Here is a 20,370-nt window from a genome sequence, read left to right on the forward strand (position 1 = left end):
GGCGAGGAAGGAAATGGAGCAGTCACTGGTCAAACAGGGAGGGGGCATTCTGCCACATCTGTGAGGACTGCCAGCAACCCTGTCAATGCCCCCTGTGCCCACAGCCCACTGCAGGGCCCAACCCGGGCTCCAGCTGGGACTGCTGACTGCTGGGATCAGGGGGAGAGGATGCTGGAGGATGTCTGTGTGAGAAGCAGTGCTGGGGAGAAGCGTGCAGAGGAAAAGCAGGGAGAATGGGAAGAGGGGTGGTGGGAAGCTCCTGCCTTCTCCTCCCCCTCCCTGCTAGTTTCATTTCAGATGGTCTCCTCTTTCATGTGCCACCCCCCAACACACACCCAAGTTTCACCTTCTCATGAAGAAGCCAGTGAGGTGGGCGGGGGTTGGCCCAGCCGAGGGACCTGTCATACAGGTTTGGGGGCTGGAGGGCAGGCATGTGCAGAACCAGCTGGGCGCCCCCACACCCGGCCTTTCCTTAACACTCTGTGCCGCCCTAAGATAGGGCTTGGTAAAATTTGCCACATGTCACAAAGAGGAGTGTGTGTGAAACGGGAAGGTTTGGGTGAAAAAAATCACTCTGTATCCATGAGAGTGGGCGGAGACACCTAGGTATAGGCCTACCTCCATCTGGCACGGAACACAGACAATTCCTTTTTATGGGGCAAAGAGAAGATGTGACTGTGATGGGAAACAGGTTACGTAAATGCACTGAGAGCCAACAGGCACAGTATCCCAAGGCCCCCTTCAGCAAAGATGCAAAGAGAGGGCCTAAACTTTCTGCTGAGAAAGCTCTGCCTCTGGCGACTCCACAGAAACCTGGTCCCCTGAGGCTGGCCTTGGAAAAAGCCAGCTCAGTCCTTTGTGACACTTCCCTAAATCCCACCATCGAACATGGGGTCTCCCATGGGTCCTAAGTTCTACCTGAGCCTCAATTTCTTTTCTTTAAATTTATCTTGAACGGTCTTGCTCTGTCACCCAGGCTGGAGTAAAGTGGCATGGGGATCATGGCTCACTGCAGCCTCTACCTCCCAGGCTTAAGCTATCCTCCCACCTCAGCCTCCCCAGTAGCTGGCACTACAGGTGTGCACCACCATTCCCAGCTAATTTTTGTATTTTTTTTTTAAGAGATGGGGTCTCCCTATGTTGCCCAGGCTGTTCTTGAACTCCTGACATCAAGTGATCCTCCTGCCTCAGCCTCCGAAAGTGCTGAGATTACAGACACGAGCTGCCGCGCCCGGCTGCTCAATTTCTTTCTCTCTTTTTTTGGGGACAGAGTCTTGCTCTGTCACCCAGGCTGGAGTGCAGTGGTGCAATCTCTGCTTACTGCAACCTCCACCTCCTGAACTCGAGCGATTCTCATGCCTTAGCCTTCCAAGTAGCTGGGACTACAGGTGCCCGTCACCACACCCAGATAATTTTTTTGTATTTCAGTAGAGATGGGGTTTCACCATGTTGCCTAGGGTGGTCTCAAACTCCTGGGTCCAGGCAATTTGCCCACCTCAGCCTCCCAAAGTGGTAGGACTGCAGGCGTGAACCACCACGCCTGGACCCCAGCTGCTTAATTTCATATAATGTGCAAGTCTGAAATCCCACTGAGGGTAAAAGGAATATCCAAGCCCCACCAGGGGACAGCAAACATGCTTGGTTAGGACACAGAGCCACCTGACCAGGGCAGAAGTGAGGTGTTGGAGTGGGGGGTGGATAATGGCCCAGAGACACAATGAGAAGAGAAAGAATGGTCTAGAGGCCAAAGCAGCGAGCCTCAAATCTCTCTTGAACGTTTGCGGGGTTAAGGGTCCTTCTGGGTATTGGGTGAAAGCTCCAGGCTATCTCCTCCCCAAAATACACATTCATACAAATTTTACAATGTCAGGAGGCTCTGAGCCCCCCAAAGTCCTTATTGAAACTCTCAGGGTCCCATGGCTCAGATGAAGACCCCCTCCTCTGAAGCAATGTGACACACAGGGAATCCTTGCTCACAGTCAGTGTTGACCAGAGCCTAGACGGCCTGAACTTTCTTTCCCAAACTAGATGTGAGCAGGCACCCAGTGTTGGCCCAACTCTGCCCTTGAGTGACAGTGTGCCCTGGGGCTTGCCTGCCTCAGCCGGGCACCTGGCATGGCTCAGGACGACAGAAGGTCTGAGATGGCAGCTGGGAAGAGGATCAGCCTGTACAGGTCCTTTCCTGCCCTGCCCGAGATAGGCCTGAGAACCCAGGCATGGGCTGGAGGAGGTGCCATCCCCAACGGCAGCCAGCAGCAGCTCAGCCTGCTTGAGAGGCAGGAACCTGGCGGGAAAGACCAGGGTGACAGGACCCAGGGAGAGACCCTGCAGCTGAAGTAAAGCCTGACAGCAGGCAGCCCTAGGCAGGGGCCCTAGATGGCAGCCCCAGCTTAAAAAAGCAGGGGGAGTGGAACAGACAGAGAGAAAAGAGCTGAGCCAGACACAGAGGTAGACAAAGCAGTGACACAAACCAGAAAATGACACAGAAAGAGAATGGGACACAAAGATACAGAGAACAAGGAGAAAAACAGAACCAGAAACCAAGGAATAGAGACCAGCAGGGACTGCTGGGGCCAAAGGGAAAGCCAGGGACGGCAGAAGCAAAGATGGGAAGATGCAAAGACACAGAGATGGGAGCGATTGACAGGGAGGGAGGGAAAAGGAGGAGGAGGAAAGCGACTCAACATGCAGGGCCGAGAGGACCAAGCACACAGGACAAGTGAGACTCAAGCCTCTGCAAGCACCTCCTTGCACCGCACACGCCCCACGGGACCCTGCAACCCAGAGTTCCTTCCCTCTCTGCTGGCAGACAACCGGTCCAGAACCCTCTCTGGCTCTCCACTAGCCTCCTTTCCACCCCAGCCCTGGGGCACATATGCGGGTGCCACCTGTCCAAGCTTCCCAGGCTCGGAAGAGAGGGGCATGCAGGGCTTCCTGCCTGTGGGAGGAATGCTCAGCTGACCCTTTGGTGAGGAGTGACGCGGCAGACTGGCACCCAGGGGCCGGCGCGCCTGCATTTTACGCATGGCGTTCCATTCAGATGAGGAATTCGGCCTGTGGGCAGGTGGTGGCGGCACAGCCTCACCAGGTCCTGCTTGCTCTCTGGAACCCAGCAGCCCCAGATAACTCTCCACAGGGGCTCTACCCAAGGCCTCCTGCCTCTTCCAGCCCACATCCTCTGGGTCCAGCCCTCCAGTCTCCCCAACTCCCCACACCAGGACTTGGGCCAAGTTCAGGGCCACCTTCCACCCACTCTCTACTGACATCACAGAGGTGTTCCTGGCACTGAACAAGCCAGTTATCCAGAGGGAAGGAAAGTCAGGTTGCTGCATCTGAACCCTCTAGCTCCCTGGCCCCTAGCCCTGAAGGGGACAGCCTCTGAGTGGCTGGGCAGGGTGGAGCTGGGGCAAGACTCAGAGGGCACCAGGAGACCAGTGATGTCTGGCTGAGCAGCAAGAACAGGAGGAGTGGGCCAGCCACCCAGGGGCCCCTGGAGTGAGGCCCGACTGCCCTCCTGTGGGACAACTCACGCGGCTCAGGCCCATGCAGCAGCTGCTCTTCTCCAGATCCAAGCACTCCAGCAGCTCCTCCACCGCCTGTAGAGAGAGGCCTCCGTCAGGCAGCCAGCCTGGGTCTCCCGTCACCATGCAGGGCTTCCTCCAGGCCCTTGGCCCTTCCCCTCCCTCCTCCTAGACAGTCTGTTACTCATGCACTTGTGTGGGCTTCCTCAGTGTCAGGCATTGGGTTGGACTCTGGGGACACAGAGATGACTACAAGAGGAACAAAGCATCTTGCTGGGGAGCAAGACAAGTGAACTACTGCAGTGGCCACAGGAGGTGGCACCTACACAAGGCACCTCAGACAGCTCTTGGTTGTGCTGAGAACTTCTGATACAAGTGAGAATTTGCTGGACGAAGTAGGGAAGAGGGCATTTCAGGCAGGGGAACCAGTGTACACAAAGGCCTGGGAGCACAGGACAGCAAAATGCACTGAGGAAACACCAAGTCGCTCACTGGAACTGGGATGGGGGGTAGGTAGTGAAGGTGCAAATAGAGAGGGGGCTGGAGCCAAAGCACGTGGAGCCCCATGTGCTTCGGGAGCCCCTGAAGGGTTCTCTCAGAGATGGGCATGATCAGGTCTGCACTGGTAGAGGTCTCACTGGCAAACGGGTAGATGGATGGAGACCTACCCCACTTAGGCAGGGAGGCTAGAGCCTGGCCCAAGGGGAAGAGAAGAGGAGAACACACAGCAGGTGTTAAGGAGACAGAGCCTTGCCGGATATGGGGATAGGGTTTGTAAGGAGGAATCTAGGGCTATACTGAGATTTCCAATTTACATAACTAAGCAGATAATGGTGCCATTCTCCAAAGTAGGGAATATAAGAGAAAGAGCCGACTTGTGGGGAGAGAGAATGAGTTTGGTTTGAAAAAGCTGAGTCTGAGATGCCATAAGGGATAGGGGTACAGAAGTCCAGAAGGCAGTCAGATAGAAATGTATGTCTGGAGCTTAGGAGAGAGGCCTGGGCTAGAGGTATTGATTTGGGAGTCATCAATATATATGCAGTAACTGAAGTGATGAGTGTGAATGAGGTTGGCCAGGAAGAGGGTGTAGAATAGAAAATACATATGGCCAAGGACAAAGTCCTGAGGAAGACACCTCGTGGAAACGAGGAGCTCAGGGGGAGTGAGAACAGAGTCAAGGGGGAAACCAGGAGTGGCAGCAAAGAGGCCCAGGAGAGGATGTCCCAGAAAGAATGGAGCCCCGTGCTGCTAAGAATTCAAGTAACAGAGGGATAGAAAGTGCCGGTTGGCTGTGGCAATATGGAGGGGATGAGAAGACCAGTGCCAGGGCATCAGGGAGAGGGACCAGGCAGCCATGGGCAGTGAGGGCAACAGCAAGAAAGCCCAGGGCAGGCAGGAGGCAGAGCACAGTACAGGGAGATGATGACAGAGGTGACAGAGGCTCCTTCCAGAGAGCAAAACCTGCAGGTCTGTGGGGGAGTTTCTCCATGGAGAGAAAAGGGCCAGGAGAAAAGGAGATGCTGGAGGAAAAAGATAGAGAAGCGAATTCACACGGATAGAACGGGTCTCTGGGGAGACCCAAGGAAACGGACTCCAAGGCACAGGATCAAGGGACTGGACGAGAGGAGGGACCCTCCCCACCAAGACAGAAGGTGTATGGGAATGAGGCCAAGGAAGAGAGGTTTGCAGGAGGCAGGAAAAGAAGCTAGAGCCTGATGTCCTGAGATCTGGAGGCTGGATATCTGCTGAGAAGGTGAGCCAGAAAGGTGGGGTGGGGAGGATTTGAGGAGAAAGATGGAGAATGGAATAGCAGATAGGAAGCCTGGAGTCACGGTCAGATAAGAAGGGGACATCTAGAAGACTTGCTGGTCCCCCCAAGGGCCCACCAAAGGCTGAAGACCATGGACCTGTAGGAAGTCAAGTCCACAAAGTTGTATAATTTTCTTCCACCACCCTTGGGAGCCCAAAGTGAGGAGTGCAGACACCCAAAGGCTGGCACTTTAGGGTGGGAGTTTGGCAGGCCAGGTGCTGTGGGAGGCTCAGGAGGGCTGAGGGCAATGGAGGCAGAGTGACTGCAGAGTGAACCATGGAAAAGGAGACAATTGACAGAGAAACGGAGTATGATCCAGAAAGAGAGGTCCTGATGGAGCAGGAGAGCAGGTGTCCTGAGGGGAAGAGGCGCGTGGGACCAGCAGGCAGGAGGCTGTGGTCAGAGAAGGCCACGCTGGGATTTATGATTTCAGAGGTGGGGCATTTCCAGAGCTGAGGAGGTACTGGTGTAGCCACAGGTGGGAGGCTGGAATGGAGGCTGAGGCCCGTGAGGAGGGGGCGTGGGACGGTCATCTATGTCCACACGAGGTTGCCTAGGCCACCAGCAGGCCAAAGGATGGAAGAAAGTTCTTCCGAACCCCCTCCATGAATTCAGGTCTTTGAAGCGGGGGTGGAGGGGCAGGGGGGGCACACACAGGCTGGGCACTCTGTGGGCTTTCTGCCCCATTCTGCAGCATCCCCTCCTTTTAGGGAAGCCATCCTAAGGTCTGAGGTGTTTTCAGAATCAGGCTGGGTGCCTGAGGCCCAGCACAGTAAAGGAGGGGTCCTCTGCTCTGGGAGCCCCGTGACTGTCTAACGGGCTGCCTCTGGGGCTCAACGTGACAGCCCAGATGGGCAGAGACACCCCTTCCGCAGCCACGAGTTCACTACCCAGGGCCGGAAAGGGCCCAGCAGCCTGTGTTCACCTGGCACCACAGAGGTCTCGCCATATCCACCTTCCTTCCAGGAGGAATGTTCACCCAGCCCTGGACAGTTTCCTGCTTCAGGAACCAATCCCTGACATGGGGGCCAGGCTGGGGGCCCAGGTGCCATTGGTGGGGCTCCCAAAGCACTAATAATTCTCATGTGCCCCCAGTGGGCCCAGGCCCTGCTCGCTCCTGGACGATTGTCTGACTCACCAGTGAGCAGACACCCCCAGCTCAGGCCTCCAAGGAGGGAGTGGCTCTTCTCCAGCTCCTACGGTCTGGGCCCCAGGACACAGCTGGGTGCTTCCAAAACCGGGAGCCTGAGCAGGGCCAGATGGGCTGTCTCCAGGGAAGGGAAGGCAGATGAGTCTGGGAAGGGCAGCTGCTTGAGGGGCCTGGGCAGACGGAGAGTGGTCTGGGGACCTGGACCTACCCGCCTTTCATCCACTACGATGTAGTTACGCCCGTGTTTCTTGGTCAGGTGCGGGGCCAGGACATCAAAGCGGCGGCGGAACTCAGAAAACACCATGTGGTCAGGGTAACCTAGAGAGAGCAGCCCAGAGCCAGGCCCGTCAACGATGCCTGTTCCCAGCACACCCCAGTAGCCACTGGTGCCTGGGCAGTCAGTGGACAGTCACCCAAAGGGAAGAAACTGCAGTGGGTGGGGAGCCTATGGTTGAAGGCAGGCCCCGAAAGGAGAGTGGGGAGTCAGGGAAGAGGAAGAGGAGGCCAGGAGGACAATCAGGCCTGCTCCACAGGGGGACAGGAAGGCCTGAAAAAGGAACAGACTCCTTCTGAGAGAAGTAAGCTCCTAGTCAGTGAGATATGCAAATGGGGGATTGTGGGGCAGCTGATCAGCTCGGAGGAAGGCTACGTCCCAATCCCCAAGATGCTTTCTAGCCCTCCAAGTCTATGCCTCAGTGATACCCAGACAGAATAATGTCTTATGGTCTTTAAAAAAAAGAAAAAAAAAGGACACCAGGCCAGGCGCGGTGGCTCACGCCTATAATCCCAACACTTTGGGAGGCCAAAGTGGGAGGATCACTTGAGGCCAGGAGTTTGAGACAAGCCTGGCCAGCATGGTGAAACTCCGTCTCTACTAAAAATACAAAAAAGCGGCCAGGCGCGGTGGCTCAAGCCTGTAATCCCAGCACTTTGGGAGGCCGAGACGGGCAGATCACGAGCTCAGGAGATCGAGACCATCCTGGCTAACACGGTGAAACCCCGTCTCTACTAAAAAAAGTACAAAAAACTAGCCGGGCGAGGTGGCGGGCACCTGTAGTCCCAGCTCCTCGGGAGGCTGAGGCAGGAGAAGGGCGTAAACCCGGGAGGCGGAGCTTGCAGTGAGCTGAGATCCAGCCACTGCACTCCAGTCTGGGCGACAGAGCGAGACTCCGCCTCAAAATAAAATAAAATAAAATAAAAAATAAAAATACAAAAAAGTAAGCTGGGTGTGGTGGTCCATGCCTGTAGTCCCAGCTACTCAGGAGGCTGAGGCAGGAGAATCGCTTGAACTCAGGAGGCAGAGGCTGCAGTGAGCCAAAATCACACCACTGCACTCCAGCCTGGGAGACAGAGCAAGACTCTGTCTCAAAAAAGACAAAAACCAAAAAAAAGGCACCAGGGTGTAGCTGAAAGGAATCATGCATTGGCTAGGTGCTGGATTCCTGGCCCTGCCTCTTAGGATCATGTGACCTTGGGCCAGTCACTTAACCTCTCTGAGCCTCGGTGTCTTCACCTTTAAACAGGGGCCCTAGCACTTATCTCGCATGGTAGTCATGGAGATTAAATAAGAAACCAAGTAAAAAGCACAGTGTGACTCACTTGCTTGGCATTTAATAAACACTTCTTTTCCCTCTCTGTCCACTGAAGCAGGACATCAGAAAGGCCGCCCTCCTTGCCTCATCCTGACCTTGAGTCCTAGGCCAGGTGACCAAAAAGACTTGTAGATTCTCTTTCCCTGAAGAGTGTCTGGGCTTCAGGTCAGGGGAGGTGTGACCTGACTTTTGGCTTGGAGCAAGGTGGCTTTTGGCTTGGAGCAAGGTCAGAGCAGTGGCTAGCAGGAGGTGACCCCAAGTCACCCTGATCTTACCAAAGCCCAGGGTGGAGGGCCATGAACTCCACTCCCACAGAATCACAGAATTTCAAACCAGAAAGGGTTTCTTCTTAAACCAGATCTGACTCATCTTTCAGACGTAGAAATGGAGGCCTGGGAGGAGCGACTGGCTTGCTCAAGGTCACAAAGGTTGCCGCTGAGGGCAGAACTGGCTTCCAAACCTGGACTCCCGACAGTCAGCCAGGGACTCGCTCCACAGCAATGATGGACTAGCTGGCTCTGGGAAACCCTCCAGCTGGGAGGTGAGGCTGATGCATGTGCCTGATAATTGAAACAGGAGGCGGGGGCTGCTGAGGGGCCAAGACAAAGTGAGCTATTGATTGTATCTGAATTGCAATTAAATTGATGGGCCAGGATAGCAGGTCTGGACGCCTGGCGTCTTAATTAATCATCAGTGCTATCGTCGGTGGCTGGGGGCCGGGTGAGAGAAGGGGGGCCTGCTGCTGCTGGCCTCATCGATCTGCTTGTTTGAGTAAAGCACATTGATTTTGGTTCAGAGCGGTAACAATCTGGTTTTGAAATAATAAACACCAACTCCATATCAAGACGTGGGGACAGATCGATGATTTCTTTAGAGCAGGGCAGGGAGCCCGTTTCCTGGCTTGGGCTGCTAAGGAAAAGCGACAGTGCCCATGGGAATGCCTGAAGGGGACCTGGCTGTGGGTGGGTCTACCCGCTCTTCTAGCAAAGGAGAAAAACATCAGAAACCCAGCAACTCATAACTTCTCAGGCAAAACAACAACAACAAAAACACCAACCAAAAAAACCCTACTTGAGAGACATGAGGCATGACTCTACAGCCAGCCTGCCTGGTCAAATCCCACTCTGCCGCTCAGGAGCTGTGTGACCTTGGGCAAGCTACTTAACCTCTCTGAGCCTCAGTCTCCTCATCTGGAATAATAGCAGTGTGCTATCATGATAGCGGTGTGCTATCCCGGCCCCCAGCCACCAACAATAGCTTCTAAGGACTATTAGAAGCTAATAGTATCATCCTCTATGTCTCCTCCTTTAGATGGTTCCATAAAAAAGGGTCTGTCTGACCTTTCTTGGGAGTTTTAAGTACTTCAGAAAGATTTAGCACCTCATTTCTCACTGGGCAGATGGCTCCGAAAGGGCACTGGGTTTGCTGCTGTGGGCAAAGTTGGACTGTCCAAACTAGGGACGTGAGGAGAAAGGGAGCTGTGGACAAATGACAAGGCGCGGGGTGGAGTTGGGAGGGGAGAGGGATGAAGAGAACTGAATACGGAAGGGAGAGGAGGAGGCGGGGACTCTGCAGGATGGAAAGAAATGGAGAAAGGAAGAGGTTGTGGGCTGGGAGAGATAAGGAGAGACCAGAGCAGAAAGGATCGTGAGGAAAGAGACAGGAGCAGCCCCACTGCAGCCCACGGGTCCCAGGTGCGAGGTGCGGCAGGGCAGAGCCAGCTCTGGAAAAGAGAGCCCAAAGTGGAGAGGAAAGGAGGCCCCACCTTGGCGGTACATGCGCGTGGCATCGAGCAGGCGGGAGCCGCGGAGCTGGGCGCGGAGCAGGGGCACGTCGAGCTGCAGGAGCCCAGCCTCGCAGTGGTCTCCTGAGGGCAGGTCCAGCTCACTGCTGCTGCTGACTCGGCGGGAGGAGGCGGAACGGGGCTCCCCAGCCCAGCCCTCAGCCACAGGCAGGAAGCAGTGCACAAAATGCAGCTTCGACTTCTTGATGGTGTCGATGAGGGCATCCTGCCGAGGGGAAGGGACCGCCCTCAGTGGGCTCTGATGGCCTGTGCTCAGAAGAGCAGAGACTGGTGCCAGCGTCTCCACTGCTCACGGGGTAGCAGGGGCGCCAGCACCAGCCAGGACCTGCTAAGCCTGGACAACTCTGCCCTCGCTGGGCCTGGGTGGCCACTCACAGGTGGCAGCACTGAAAAGAAGACCCCACCAGCAGCCATCGAGTCACAGCGGGACACTGAGTGGGCACCAGATGGCCTCAGTGTGCTCGGAGTCCCCAGGCCTGCCTGCCACGGGTAAGGAAGAGTCCCCGGGCCTGCCTGCTGGGAACCGGCTGGCACTCACCACCTGCAGCTTCATCTGGATGCACAGCGACTTCTTTTTGACAGCCGCCATGCCCGTGGTAAAGGTCTTCCGCATGCTGGTGGCCCGGCGCAGTGCCAGCTGCGAGCCGCCCTCCAGGCCCGCAATGGAGCCAGAGAGCACCGTGGCACTGCCTGCGCGGCCCAGAAACAGGTTGCTGATGATTTTTCTGCCAGAGGTGGGAGGATAAGGGAGGAAAAGCAGTCACATCGATGGAGCGGGAAAGGCCACTCCTCCCCCAAGGCCAAACAGTCCCATTCAGCCACGTCCAGGGGCCTGGCTACCTGAACTGCATGCCCCACACCCTACAGAGAAACAAACAGTGGAGAAATTTTCAAACAATACGGAGAGAAAGCCAGAGGCGGGCAGAAGCCAAGGGGTGGACAGGAATTGGACAGAGGGGAGTGATCTACTCATCTACTTCCACTCACCAGGGAGGGCAAAGGTGTGGAAAGGTTTCCAATGTGACAGGAGAGGTTAGGGTTCAACATCTTCTAACATACGATATAATTTATTTATTACGTTTACTGTTCATTATCTGTCTCTCCCACTAGAATGTAAATTCCACAAGGGCAGGGAGTTCAGTTTTGTTCACTATTATCTGCCAAACACCTAGAAGCCCCTGTCACAGGGTAGGTGCCCACTAACCATCTTCTGAGGAGCAGAGCGGATGACAGGGCCTATGGGCCTGGGGGTTTCTAAGGCCACTCCTGCCTTCTTCGACTTGGGGGTGTTCTTCACATTTAAACCATAGGCTCTCCCATCATGTCTGCCTCCCACCTCTACTCCAAGAGGCCCCTCCAGCTCCTCAAGGCCAAGTGCCCTGGGCTGTTGCCTCTCAGGAATAAAGGCCATTTACTTGGCTAGTGAGGGGGCTTCTGAGACAACTCCATGGGGAGGGAGCCCCAAAATCAAAACAGTCCTGGGTACAGGACAGGGGAGGAGGCAGTGGTGGTCTTACTTCTGGGAGTCCTGCAGGAGCCGGGGGGCATTCTGGGTGGCTGGGTTCTGCTTGGTGTAGTTCAGCCAGCCAGTCACGTTGTACTCCACCCAGTTGGTGCCATGGCTGTGGCCCAGGAGAAAGTGGTGTGGTTTGCTGCTGCGCAGAAGGGGGCTTTGGCCTGACGGTGGGAGAAGCAAGATTCAGGTTGTCAGGGCACAGGCACAAAGTGACCCCCTGCACAGGGAGTGCCACCTAGACCCACCTGTAAGAGGAAGCAGAGGAGCTACCCTCTAGGGATGCCACCTACCTTTTTTGTCACCTTCCTGGGGGCCATAATAGGAGAAAAGGCGCTCCAGGAGGGTGTCCTCACTGGCCCCTGGCACCAGAGCCTCCTCTTCCAATAGCCAGAGCAGGCCCCTTGCCTCGTCTGTGCGGGCCAGTGAGCGGACCTACAGAGAAGGAAGGAAATTCCTCCTTGTCATGTGGAGCAGTGGGAAAGGGGCCAGGGTGGTCCTCAGGCCCAAACACACCCTACAGAATGCTACGCACGTGCACACACGCACGCACGCACACGCCGCAGCTCCTGCCGCTCACTGCTGACACCTTGTGGAGGAGGCGGGCAGCCCGGGGAAAGGGGAGCCAAGAAAGGGAGCAGAGGGAAGCCCACAGCAAAAGAGGGTGCTTAGCACTCCAGTCCAAAGTCACCAAAGACTGCAGCCTTCCTCCTGGCCAGAGCCCATGCCCTGAGGCCCTCCTCTACCCTTTCTCCTCGGAGGTCACCAGGGACTTGGGTGAACCCCACATTGCTCTCACTCCCTGGCAGTGGAATAAAGTCTGGAAGGCCCTGAGCACAAGGGTTGGCCCTAAGGAAGCTGTCAGTAAGTGACAGCTGTGGGGTTAATCCTGGTCTCTGAGAGTAGAGAACCCAGAGGGGGCTCAGATGGCTGCCGGTGGGATCACTGCAGGCTCACTCAAGGACCAAAAGCATAAGACAGGTGACTTAACGGATGTGGCAGCCAAAATGGGCAGAGGCTGGGGCAAGCTAGACAGCAGGTACCCCTATCCAAAGGGAATAACCACCACTGAGCTGCAGCCAGCTGTTGTCCTGGAAGAACACTGGCCTAGCATTGATAAATCCTCTGGTTCTTCAAGAGAAGGTAGAAATATCCAATTCTGATTTCCAATACCCCAGGAAGGCCAAACAAACTAGGCCTGTGGCCACATCTGGCCTGCAGGTGCCTTTTCTATGGAGTTCCCACATCTTTCTTGGGCAGGAAGGATGGAACCTTCCCCACACCCTATTCCGGCCTGGCCTTTAGGGACTGGAGGAAAAAAGAAGTGAGAAAGGGGCAGTTTTTCCTCTCTTTGACCCCAGCTGCCTGCATCTCCTCCCCACAGATGCCCAAGGGAGTTGGCGTGATTACCAGAAGGAAGCAGAATGTGGCCAAAGGCCAGGGTAACTCTGGCGGCAGGAACCAAGTAGCAGGAACGAGCAATGAAGCAATCAGATGGGAAGACAGGCTTGGCACCAACGGCCCCTTCCCCAGGGGTGCAGCTGCCCCATGCCAAGGCCCATTAGTCAGGGGAGACCACAGAAGAGAAGGAAGGGCCAAGCTCTTCCCACATGCTGTCTGACCCCTGCTGCTCATGCTGACATCCCCCGTCTCCTAGGAGCCACAACGGTTCTGAGTGAGGCCGTCACAGGAGCCCAGGTGTCAGGAAAAGAAAATCCACTTCCCTGGGGAGATGCGGTGCTTGGGCACTTTAAACATCTGTCCCCGGGGGGATACTCACTCTTTCCCAGTCCCACCACTTGTGCAAGCCAAGCAGGGCCTTATGGCAGAGAAGAGGGAGGGAGAGGCAGGAATCAAAGCAGAGGACGGAGATCGGCGGCCTTGCAAAAATGCCAGTTCTCCAATAAAGCACCTTATGCAATTTCCCTCATGGCGGACAATCGCCAAATGCCAAGAGTTTGCTAGGCCAGCCAGTCCCCCACCAAGTGCCCAGGTGCCCAGGACACTAGCACAAAGGGTGACAAAGCCTGCCCCCAAGGTTGAGGGGCGAGGGTTCATATCCATGAAAACCCCCTAGAGGGCATTTGACAGCTTGGCACTGTTTCCCCTGGGAGTGGGAGGCTGCCTCCTGGCCCTGCTCTGTTAGGTTGCACCAGTCCTCTACTTGGGGACAATGGGAGGGAATGACTATGTCCTTGGGGTCTGGGCCCTCACCACCTGGGACTGGTCACCAGGGCTCCTGGCAGACACACTGGAGGCTCAGCCAGTCACCAGCTGGGGCCTGAGCCTCAGAGGCTGAGAAAAGAGATATGCTTTCCTGCCTGGCTGGAACACCCATGGGCTGTGGCTCCCCAGGGCACCAGAGCAGAAGAAAGTGCCACCTTCCTGGCCAGACTGCCTGAGTGCTGAGGGGCAGAGCCCCAGCGCCATAGAGTAGTTGGTGTCTGGGCATGACTGCTGGACCCTCCCTCAGCCCACAGTGGCACCCCCGGCCGCAGCTCAGATGGAGAGGGCTCCATCACAGGGAGAGGGGTGGGAAATGAGAGGAAAGGCTCTCTCAAACCCTCTCTGCAGCTCCTACCAGGGACTGACGGGAGGCCTGGTCCACAGCAGCCACAGAGTCATCCGTGGGGGACTCCAAGTCATCAAACGCCAGCTCGATGTTCTCCTGGGAAGGAAGGCCGAGCAGTGCTGAGCATGGGGGTCACGTTGTGGGGAACAGCCCTGTGAGCAGGCTGGGAGGGAGCTCTGAGATCTGCTAGGCCAACTTCCTTCAGTGCCGTGCAGGAGCTCCCTCCGTCATCCCAAATGAAACGGCTCCCAAGGCAACGCACTGTATTTTTTGCACAGCTAAAATTCTCAGAACCTCTTTTTATCCTAAGCCAGAGTCACATTCTCATTACTCACATCAGTTGATTAGGCAACACAGAGCAAGCCCACTCTCAATTTCACACAATCATCCTTGAAACACTTGAAGACAACTGCCATTTTCCTTCTGAATCCTTTCTCGCCCCAAATAAATATCCTGACAATTCACTCAACTGACTTCCAGATGAGGCAGGATTTCCAGTTCTCATCCCATCCGGGACAACCTTTTACAGAAGGCACTAAGTCATCATCTGTCACCCTCACAGATCAGGGAAGGGAGATGGGAAGGCCAGGCCCAGACACACTTGGAGCAGGAACCACACAGTGGCAATCACCGGGCCTGGGGGGTGCCTCAAAAGAGGCCAAGGGCGGTCTCCTCGGGGCCCTCAATGCACCTGTAGGCTTCCTGGAGAGTAAACTCTCCACCAAAGAAGAACGTAGCCAAAGCCAGAGGCCAGGGACAAGGGGGCAAGGAACGACTGCTGCTCCAGAGAGTGCAGGAGGGCAGAAATGGAGAGTAAGGTGGTGCCTTCTGCATCCACAGATGCCCTCGCTGGGGGTGCCAAGGCCAGAATCTGAGGCCAGCTGAAGCCCGGGCCCCAGAGCTACCTCCTTGTATCTTTCCAACTCCTGCATGAAGGTGCGCTCGTGGAAGAGCCTCTGCAGCCGGTCCTGGGTGTAGTTGTGGCACAGCTCTTCAAAGGAGGCTCCGCGGGCCGACCCACCCTGCTCAGGGTTCTGGAAACCCGGGGTGTCGACAATCATCATGGAGCAGAGCGAGTGCTGGCTGGACTTGAGAGCCCTGGATAGGGACAGCCTGGGTCAGAGCCCCGCTGGTTGGCCTCTGGCACCAGGAAGCCCCACCCTGCCCCAGCCAGACTTCTATCCCTGCCCAGGTGCCCAGGACCCTGGTGGGGAGGGCGTGCTGGCCTTGCTCATAGCCCACAGTACAGGGAGACCCTGCTGGAGGAGGCCGGCTCTGCTTCGGCCAACCAGGCACAAAGGCATCTACTCCACCTCTGCCAAAGCAGGAAAAGCCCTGGGTCCTGCCTGGCACTCACCTGTTCACCAGGGAGACGAGAAGGGTGAAGAGCTCGCTGTAGAGGCCAGCTGCCATGCCCTCAAGGCACTCCAGCGCACTCAGTTTCGGGCCTGTGGGGCAGGGGGAGCAGCGCTATCTCCTGCTCCGCAGGACTCTCCACCTGGGTAAGCCCCTGACCTGCCCAGGGCCCAGTCAGCACGGGGCCTAGGGCGGGGCCTCTGCCACTGACAGAGCATCTGTTCACTCCAGCAATCCCCTCCAGCCCCAAGGATGGCAGCAAGGCCGGGATGAGGCCTCCTGCTCACAACCACCAGCCAAGGGACAAAGCGTACCTGTCCCATCTCCCAGGCCACTCTCCTCGGGGCCCTGGCGGAAGGAGGTGGAGCGCTGCAGAGTGCCACCCTTGTGCTGGTGCTTGAAGATGGCTGAAGACAGCTCCTCTAGGCTGCAGCCCAGTAGGTACGCAGCCTTCTGGGCCCACTCATGGCGGGCAAACTGCTTGCGCCCAGCTGTGGAGTGGAAAAAGGGATCTGGCATCCTGGGTCTTTTTCCCTAGGCCAGTTGATGACCTGATGACCAGCTGGTGACTATGCATCTTCTGGGGGCAAAAACCAGCCCTGATGACACCTGATAGCAGTGGCCAGCATTTCCTGTGTCCCATGGGGATGGAGAGAATGAGCAGGTCCTAAAGGAGGCGGTAACTCCACATGCTGCCACCGGAGGGCAACAAGCCAGTTGCAAAAATCCCTTTTCAGACGGCTCAACTCCAGGGGTGCCCAAGTAGGGGAAGGGCGGACGAACCAGCCCACCTGGGATGGGCACAAGAACCCTGTGTGCCTGTGGGGGATTTATCTTGAGAGATCGCTCATGCCTCCCCATTCCCTGGGTGCATTAGAACCCTCCCTCTTGCCCCCCTGGCATCTGCCAGTGGAGACCACAAACACCCACTGATGGCCCAACAGTGGGGAGGCAAAAAAGCCGCAGGGGAAAGGGAACAGCCCGCACAGACGTATGTGCCTCAGCCAACATGTGTCTAATCACAGCAGTTAGGGAAAGCTAACAAGAAACAAGGTTTTACCTTCAGCAGCTTCTGTAAGGCAAAGGACCAGCATGCAGCATGCAAAGAAAAACAGTGTGTTAGCAAACAGTCATCAACGGAGCTCGCCGCCTCGAAGGGACTGTGGGGCGGGGCTGTTGTGAGGATGAGCAGGCAAGAAAACACAACCACAGTCAGACTTGGGACAAACGCGCGCACACACACACACACACACACACACACACACACAGTCTCCAGGGAGTATGTTTGTGGGTGTAATCACACTGACACATACAGAAAGAGACCCACAAAGACATTCATGCACATGTGTGCGCGCACACACACACACCCTGGAAAACACTGGAAGCTCTGAGGCGCTAACAGACATTGCTCGACAAGGTCCCTGTGAGGCGCTAACAGACATTGCTCGACAAGGTCCCTGTGCTGACACCCGGAGCTCTCTGCTTGCAGTTGGGGCTGGGTAGGTTAGAGGAAAGCTAGGCTTGTCACCACCTCAGAGTGAAGCAACTTCCCTCAACACACAGCCACATGCCTGCCTGCCTGTCCGTCCTCCACATTCTCGAAACAACTTCTCTAACCCAGAGCCTGGCTCCTCCTGGGCAGGGATGCCACTTCTTGGGGTCGTACGGAGCCTCACGCCCGGACATCCATTCCTCCATGCACCCACCACCCGCCAGGGCTTTCTCACTCCAGCTGAGCAGCCTGGGGCCCTTCACATCCCAGAAGGGGACAAAGCCAAAGCCCGAGGTGCTGTTCAGGGCCAGCATCCCCTTTCCCTAAACTGTAGAAAGAAGGGGTGAAGAGGCGCTCAAATCGCCACCCCCCAACGTAAGTCATCTTGAAGGATGGAGCAGAGCTCCTTCAAGCCAGGCCAAGTCCCCAAGCGCAAAGTGCCAAAGCCGCAGCCCATTCGTTACCACGGTGCCTACTGCCCCCTAGTGGCCGCCACCTTGACATGCAAGAGGAAGATACGCAGGTACCCAACCAGTGGAGAGAAGGGAAGAGGACTAGGGAAAACTGGTCTCGGGAGGCCCCAGGAAGCAAGCCCACCCTACCCCACCCCATGGTGGGCATCCTGAGAGGTTCCAGGATTCAGATCCAAAACCGGCAGGAGAAGCAGCTACTCGTGGGACTCCAAGACACCCCACAGCCTGCAGGCTCCCCTTTCATTCTCAACCCCGGGGCTTCTCCCCAGACCAGTCCTCTCCGCAGCAATAGAACAAGCCCAGCCCCCAGAAAGTCCTGGGCAAGCACCAAGACAGGGCATGGCGGCCCCTACACCCCAGGGCGGGGCCAAGGTCAGTTACCCGCTTGCTCCTCGGGGGCCTCTGTCAGGAAGGGAACAAGAAGGAGAGTTATTCCAGCGGGGCTGCCCTGCCTTAGTGTCCTTCTCGTCCCTCAGCCTCTGAACCCCCAGCCCTCCATGCTTCCTCACAGTGCCCCCCGGGGGGCTGAGAAGAGGCACAAGCAAAAGAGGGGTGTCTCAGAATGGCTGAGTCTGTGCTGGGCAAGAATAAACTGGGAGTGGGCAGGGCCCCTAAGAGATCTCCCAGGGGACAGGCCAGCCTACTGGGACCCACTGCAGGTTACCTTTGGTGGCTCCCGCAGCCCCCAGGTGGTAGATGGCAGCCAGAATGAGCCAGCAGGCCTTCTGTTCATCGGGGGAGATGCCCAGCACCTTCATGGCCGCCTGCAGCTTACTAAACTGCTGAGCTGCCTTCTGCTTTTCCTCAGGCTGTGGAGATAGACGACTTCAAAGGGCTGTTCCTCCCAGCACACCCCCATGAGAAGCTGGGCCCTCAGGACGAGGCTTGGGTAGAGCCAGCAGCTGGAGCTGGGCTCCCATTATTCCCACGGGACCCATGGAGGCTTTTCCTACCCCCCAAGGCCCAGGGCTGCCAACCCAGACCCCACAGACCCCTCACCTTGGCCAGTGGCACAATCCCAAACACATTGTTCTCTGCCAAGTGGTTGAGGTGGAGCTCTGTCCTAGGGGTACAAATAAGGCATCAGCACGGCACTTGGTCCCCATGCCAAGGCCATTTCCCCCCAGGGTGGAGACAGACAGACTCAGCTTCCAGACTCCAAGTTCTGCCTGCCCATCCTCCCATCATCCCCGACTGGCAGGCAGCTGCCACTGCTTTCCTAACTGGCCTGGATGCCTGGTCAGGGCACCATTCTCCTGAGTACAGGCCACCAGACATGCCCTGGTAAGAGTATGCAGCCAGGCCCCCAGAAGGGAGCAGGGAACCTGACCGAAGGGTGAGTCCAGCCAAGGCAGAGACCATGCCCTCAGTTACAAGAAGGGCTAAAGAGGACAATGGCCTGGGGTTGCTGGCTCAGCCTCATCATTTATCTCTTTTCAGTGAACACACAGCAAGTCTGAAGGTCTGAAGGGAAGAGCGTGGCAGAGGCAGCCAACATGGGGCAGGAAGGGCTAGTCTGGAGGCCACTGGAAGAGGCCTGGGCTTTTGGCCCCAGTGTGGACTCAAATACCCCTACCAGTCATGCGATGGTAGGCAAGTCCCCAACCACCAGCACCTCAGTGTGCTTTGCTTTCCAGAACTGGCTTCATGGGTAATGGAGATCCTAGCTAGGCCCTGGAAACACTGAAGGGCTGACGGTTCCCCTCCCACATAGCCAGGCCCCAGTACCCAGGACCAGGGAGTTCCTGATAGGCAGGGACTACATCTCATCCATGTCACCGTCCCTGGGGCCTAGCTCAGAGCCTACCACACAGCAGACATGCAGTGACCAAACAGTGCAGGACGTGATCAAGTGGCTTTAATCCTGGATGCAATCAAGGTCCAGGAGCCCTTGTGTACCCTCTGACCCATCTCACCTGAGGGTGCCATCCCCACAGGCCAGCAGATAGTAGAAGACGTTGAATGTGGCCTCACTGGCTGGGCGCCGAGCCACACGAAGCTTCTCCAGAAGCATTGTCTGTGGCACAGCATGGAGGTGTGGGTAAGCAGGGTAGTGCCAGATCAAGTTTTTCCCACCCCATATCAGAAGGAATCAAACTCATGGTCCTTTAGGCCCTGGGGAACAAGCAGCTGCTGCATTTTTTTTTTTTTTTAAATTTGAGATGGAGTCTCACTCTGTCACCCAGGCTGGAGCGAAGTGAAGTGATCTTGGCTCACTGCAACCTCCGCCTCCTGGGTTCAAGCGATTCTCCTGCCTTGGCCTCCTGAGTAGCTGGGATTACAGGTATGCACCACCACACCCAACTGATTTTTGTATTTTTAGTAGAGACAGGGTTTCACCATGTTGGCCAGGCTGGTCTTGAACTCCTGACCTCAGGTGATCCACCCACCTCAGCCTCCCAAAGTGCTGGGATTACAGGCGTGAGCCACTGCACCCAACCTGCATCTTGTTTTTTATTTCTTTTTTTTTAAGATAGGGTCTCGCTCTGTTGCCCAGGCTGGAGTGCAGTGGCACAATTACAGCTTGCTGCAGCCTTAACTTTCCAGGCTCAAGTGACCCTCCCATTTCAGTCTCCCAAGTAGCTGGGACCACAGGCATGCACTACCACATCTGGCTCAATTAAGCAGCTGCATCTCATTCCCAAGGTGCTCAATCAGATACCAGATCCCTCTAGGATCAAACTGGGGACAGAAACCAGAATGAGGTGGAAGAAGACAGGCCCAGCTCCCAAAGGGGCCCTGCCACGCTGCCCAGACCCCAGGTGCCTGCCTTCTGGAAATGGGAGCCTGTGGTGAGGTATTTAGCACAGGAAAGAATCAGCTTTGGCTGGGCCTTACTTTACTGACAAGCCGGTCCTCTGCTAGGTGAAATCGGCCCGAGAGAAGCCCCAAGCACGAATCTCAGAAAATGGGTGTGAGGCTGAGGCCCAGCAGTAGAGTGAGGACAACCCCAGGGTTGGGAGAGTGAAGCGAACTGGGCAGAAAGCTGGACCGGGCCCCATCCAGGGCCGGAGGCCCTGAGGGCAGAAGGTGATGCCTCTGGGTAGCAAAGGGCAAGCCTGCCTGTGCCTGGGTCAATTTTGTTGG

At 56.4% G+C, this 20,370-nt stretch overlaps 1 protein-coding gene across 3 annotated transcripts in view; it reads right to left on the bottom strand.

Annotated features, from left to right (window-relative positions):
- MYO18A (myosin XVIIIA) overlaps positions 1-20,370 on the bottom strand; it is a 105,534-nt gene that overhangs the window by 26,108 nt on the left and 59,056 nt on the right. For all 3 annotated transcript variants that reach the window (XM_011940838.1, XM_011940837.1, XM_011940836.1), the window contains 14 exons: positions 19,200-19,300; positions 18,283-18,346; positions 17,948-18,092; positions 16,379-16,390; positions 15,633-15,809; positions 15,320-15,410; positions 14,868-15,060; positions 13,972-14,058; positions 11,684-11,825; positions 11,395-11,554; positions 10,416-10,602; positions 9,839-10,082; positions 6,690-6,799; positions 3,531-3,596 (listed from right to left, as the gene is read on the bottom strand). In XM_011940838.1, coding sequence (XP_011796228.1) covers positions 3,531-3,596; positions 6,690-6,799; positions 9,839-10,082; positions 10,416-10,602; positions 11,395-11,554; positions 11,684-11,825; positions 13,972-14,058; positions 14,868-15,060; positions 15,320-15,410; positions 15,633-15,809; positions 16,379-16,390; positions 17,948-18,092; positions 18,283-18,346; positions 19,200-19,300 — 1,779 coding nt within the window. The remainder of the gene's footprint in view (positions 1-3,530; positions 3,597-6,689; positions 6,800-9,838; positions 10,083-10,415; positions 10,603-11,394; positions 11,555-11,683; positions 11,826-13,971; positions 14,059-14,867; positions 15,061-15,319; positions 15,411-15,632; positions 15,810-16,378; positions 16,391-17,947; positions 18,093-18,282; positions 18,347-19,199; positions 19,301-20,370) is intronic.

The sequence above is a fragment of the Colobus angolensis genome, unplaced genomic scaffold (genome assembly GCF_000951035.1).
Source record: "Colobus angolensis palliatus isolate OR3802 unplaced genomic scaffold, Cang.pa_1.0 Scaffold193, whole genome shotgun sequence".
Taxonomy (NCBI): Eukaryota; Metazoa; Chordata; class Mammalia; order Primates; family Cercopithecidae; genus Colobus; species Colobus angolensis.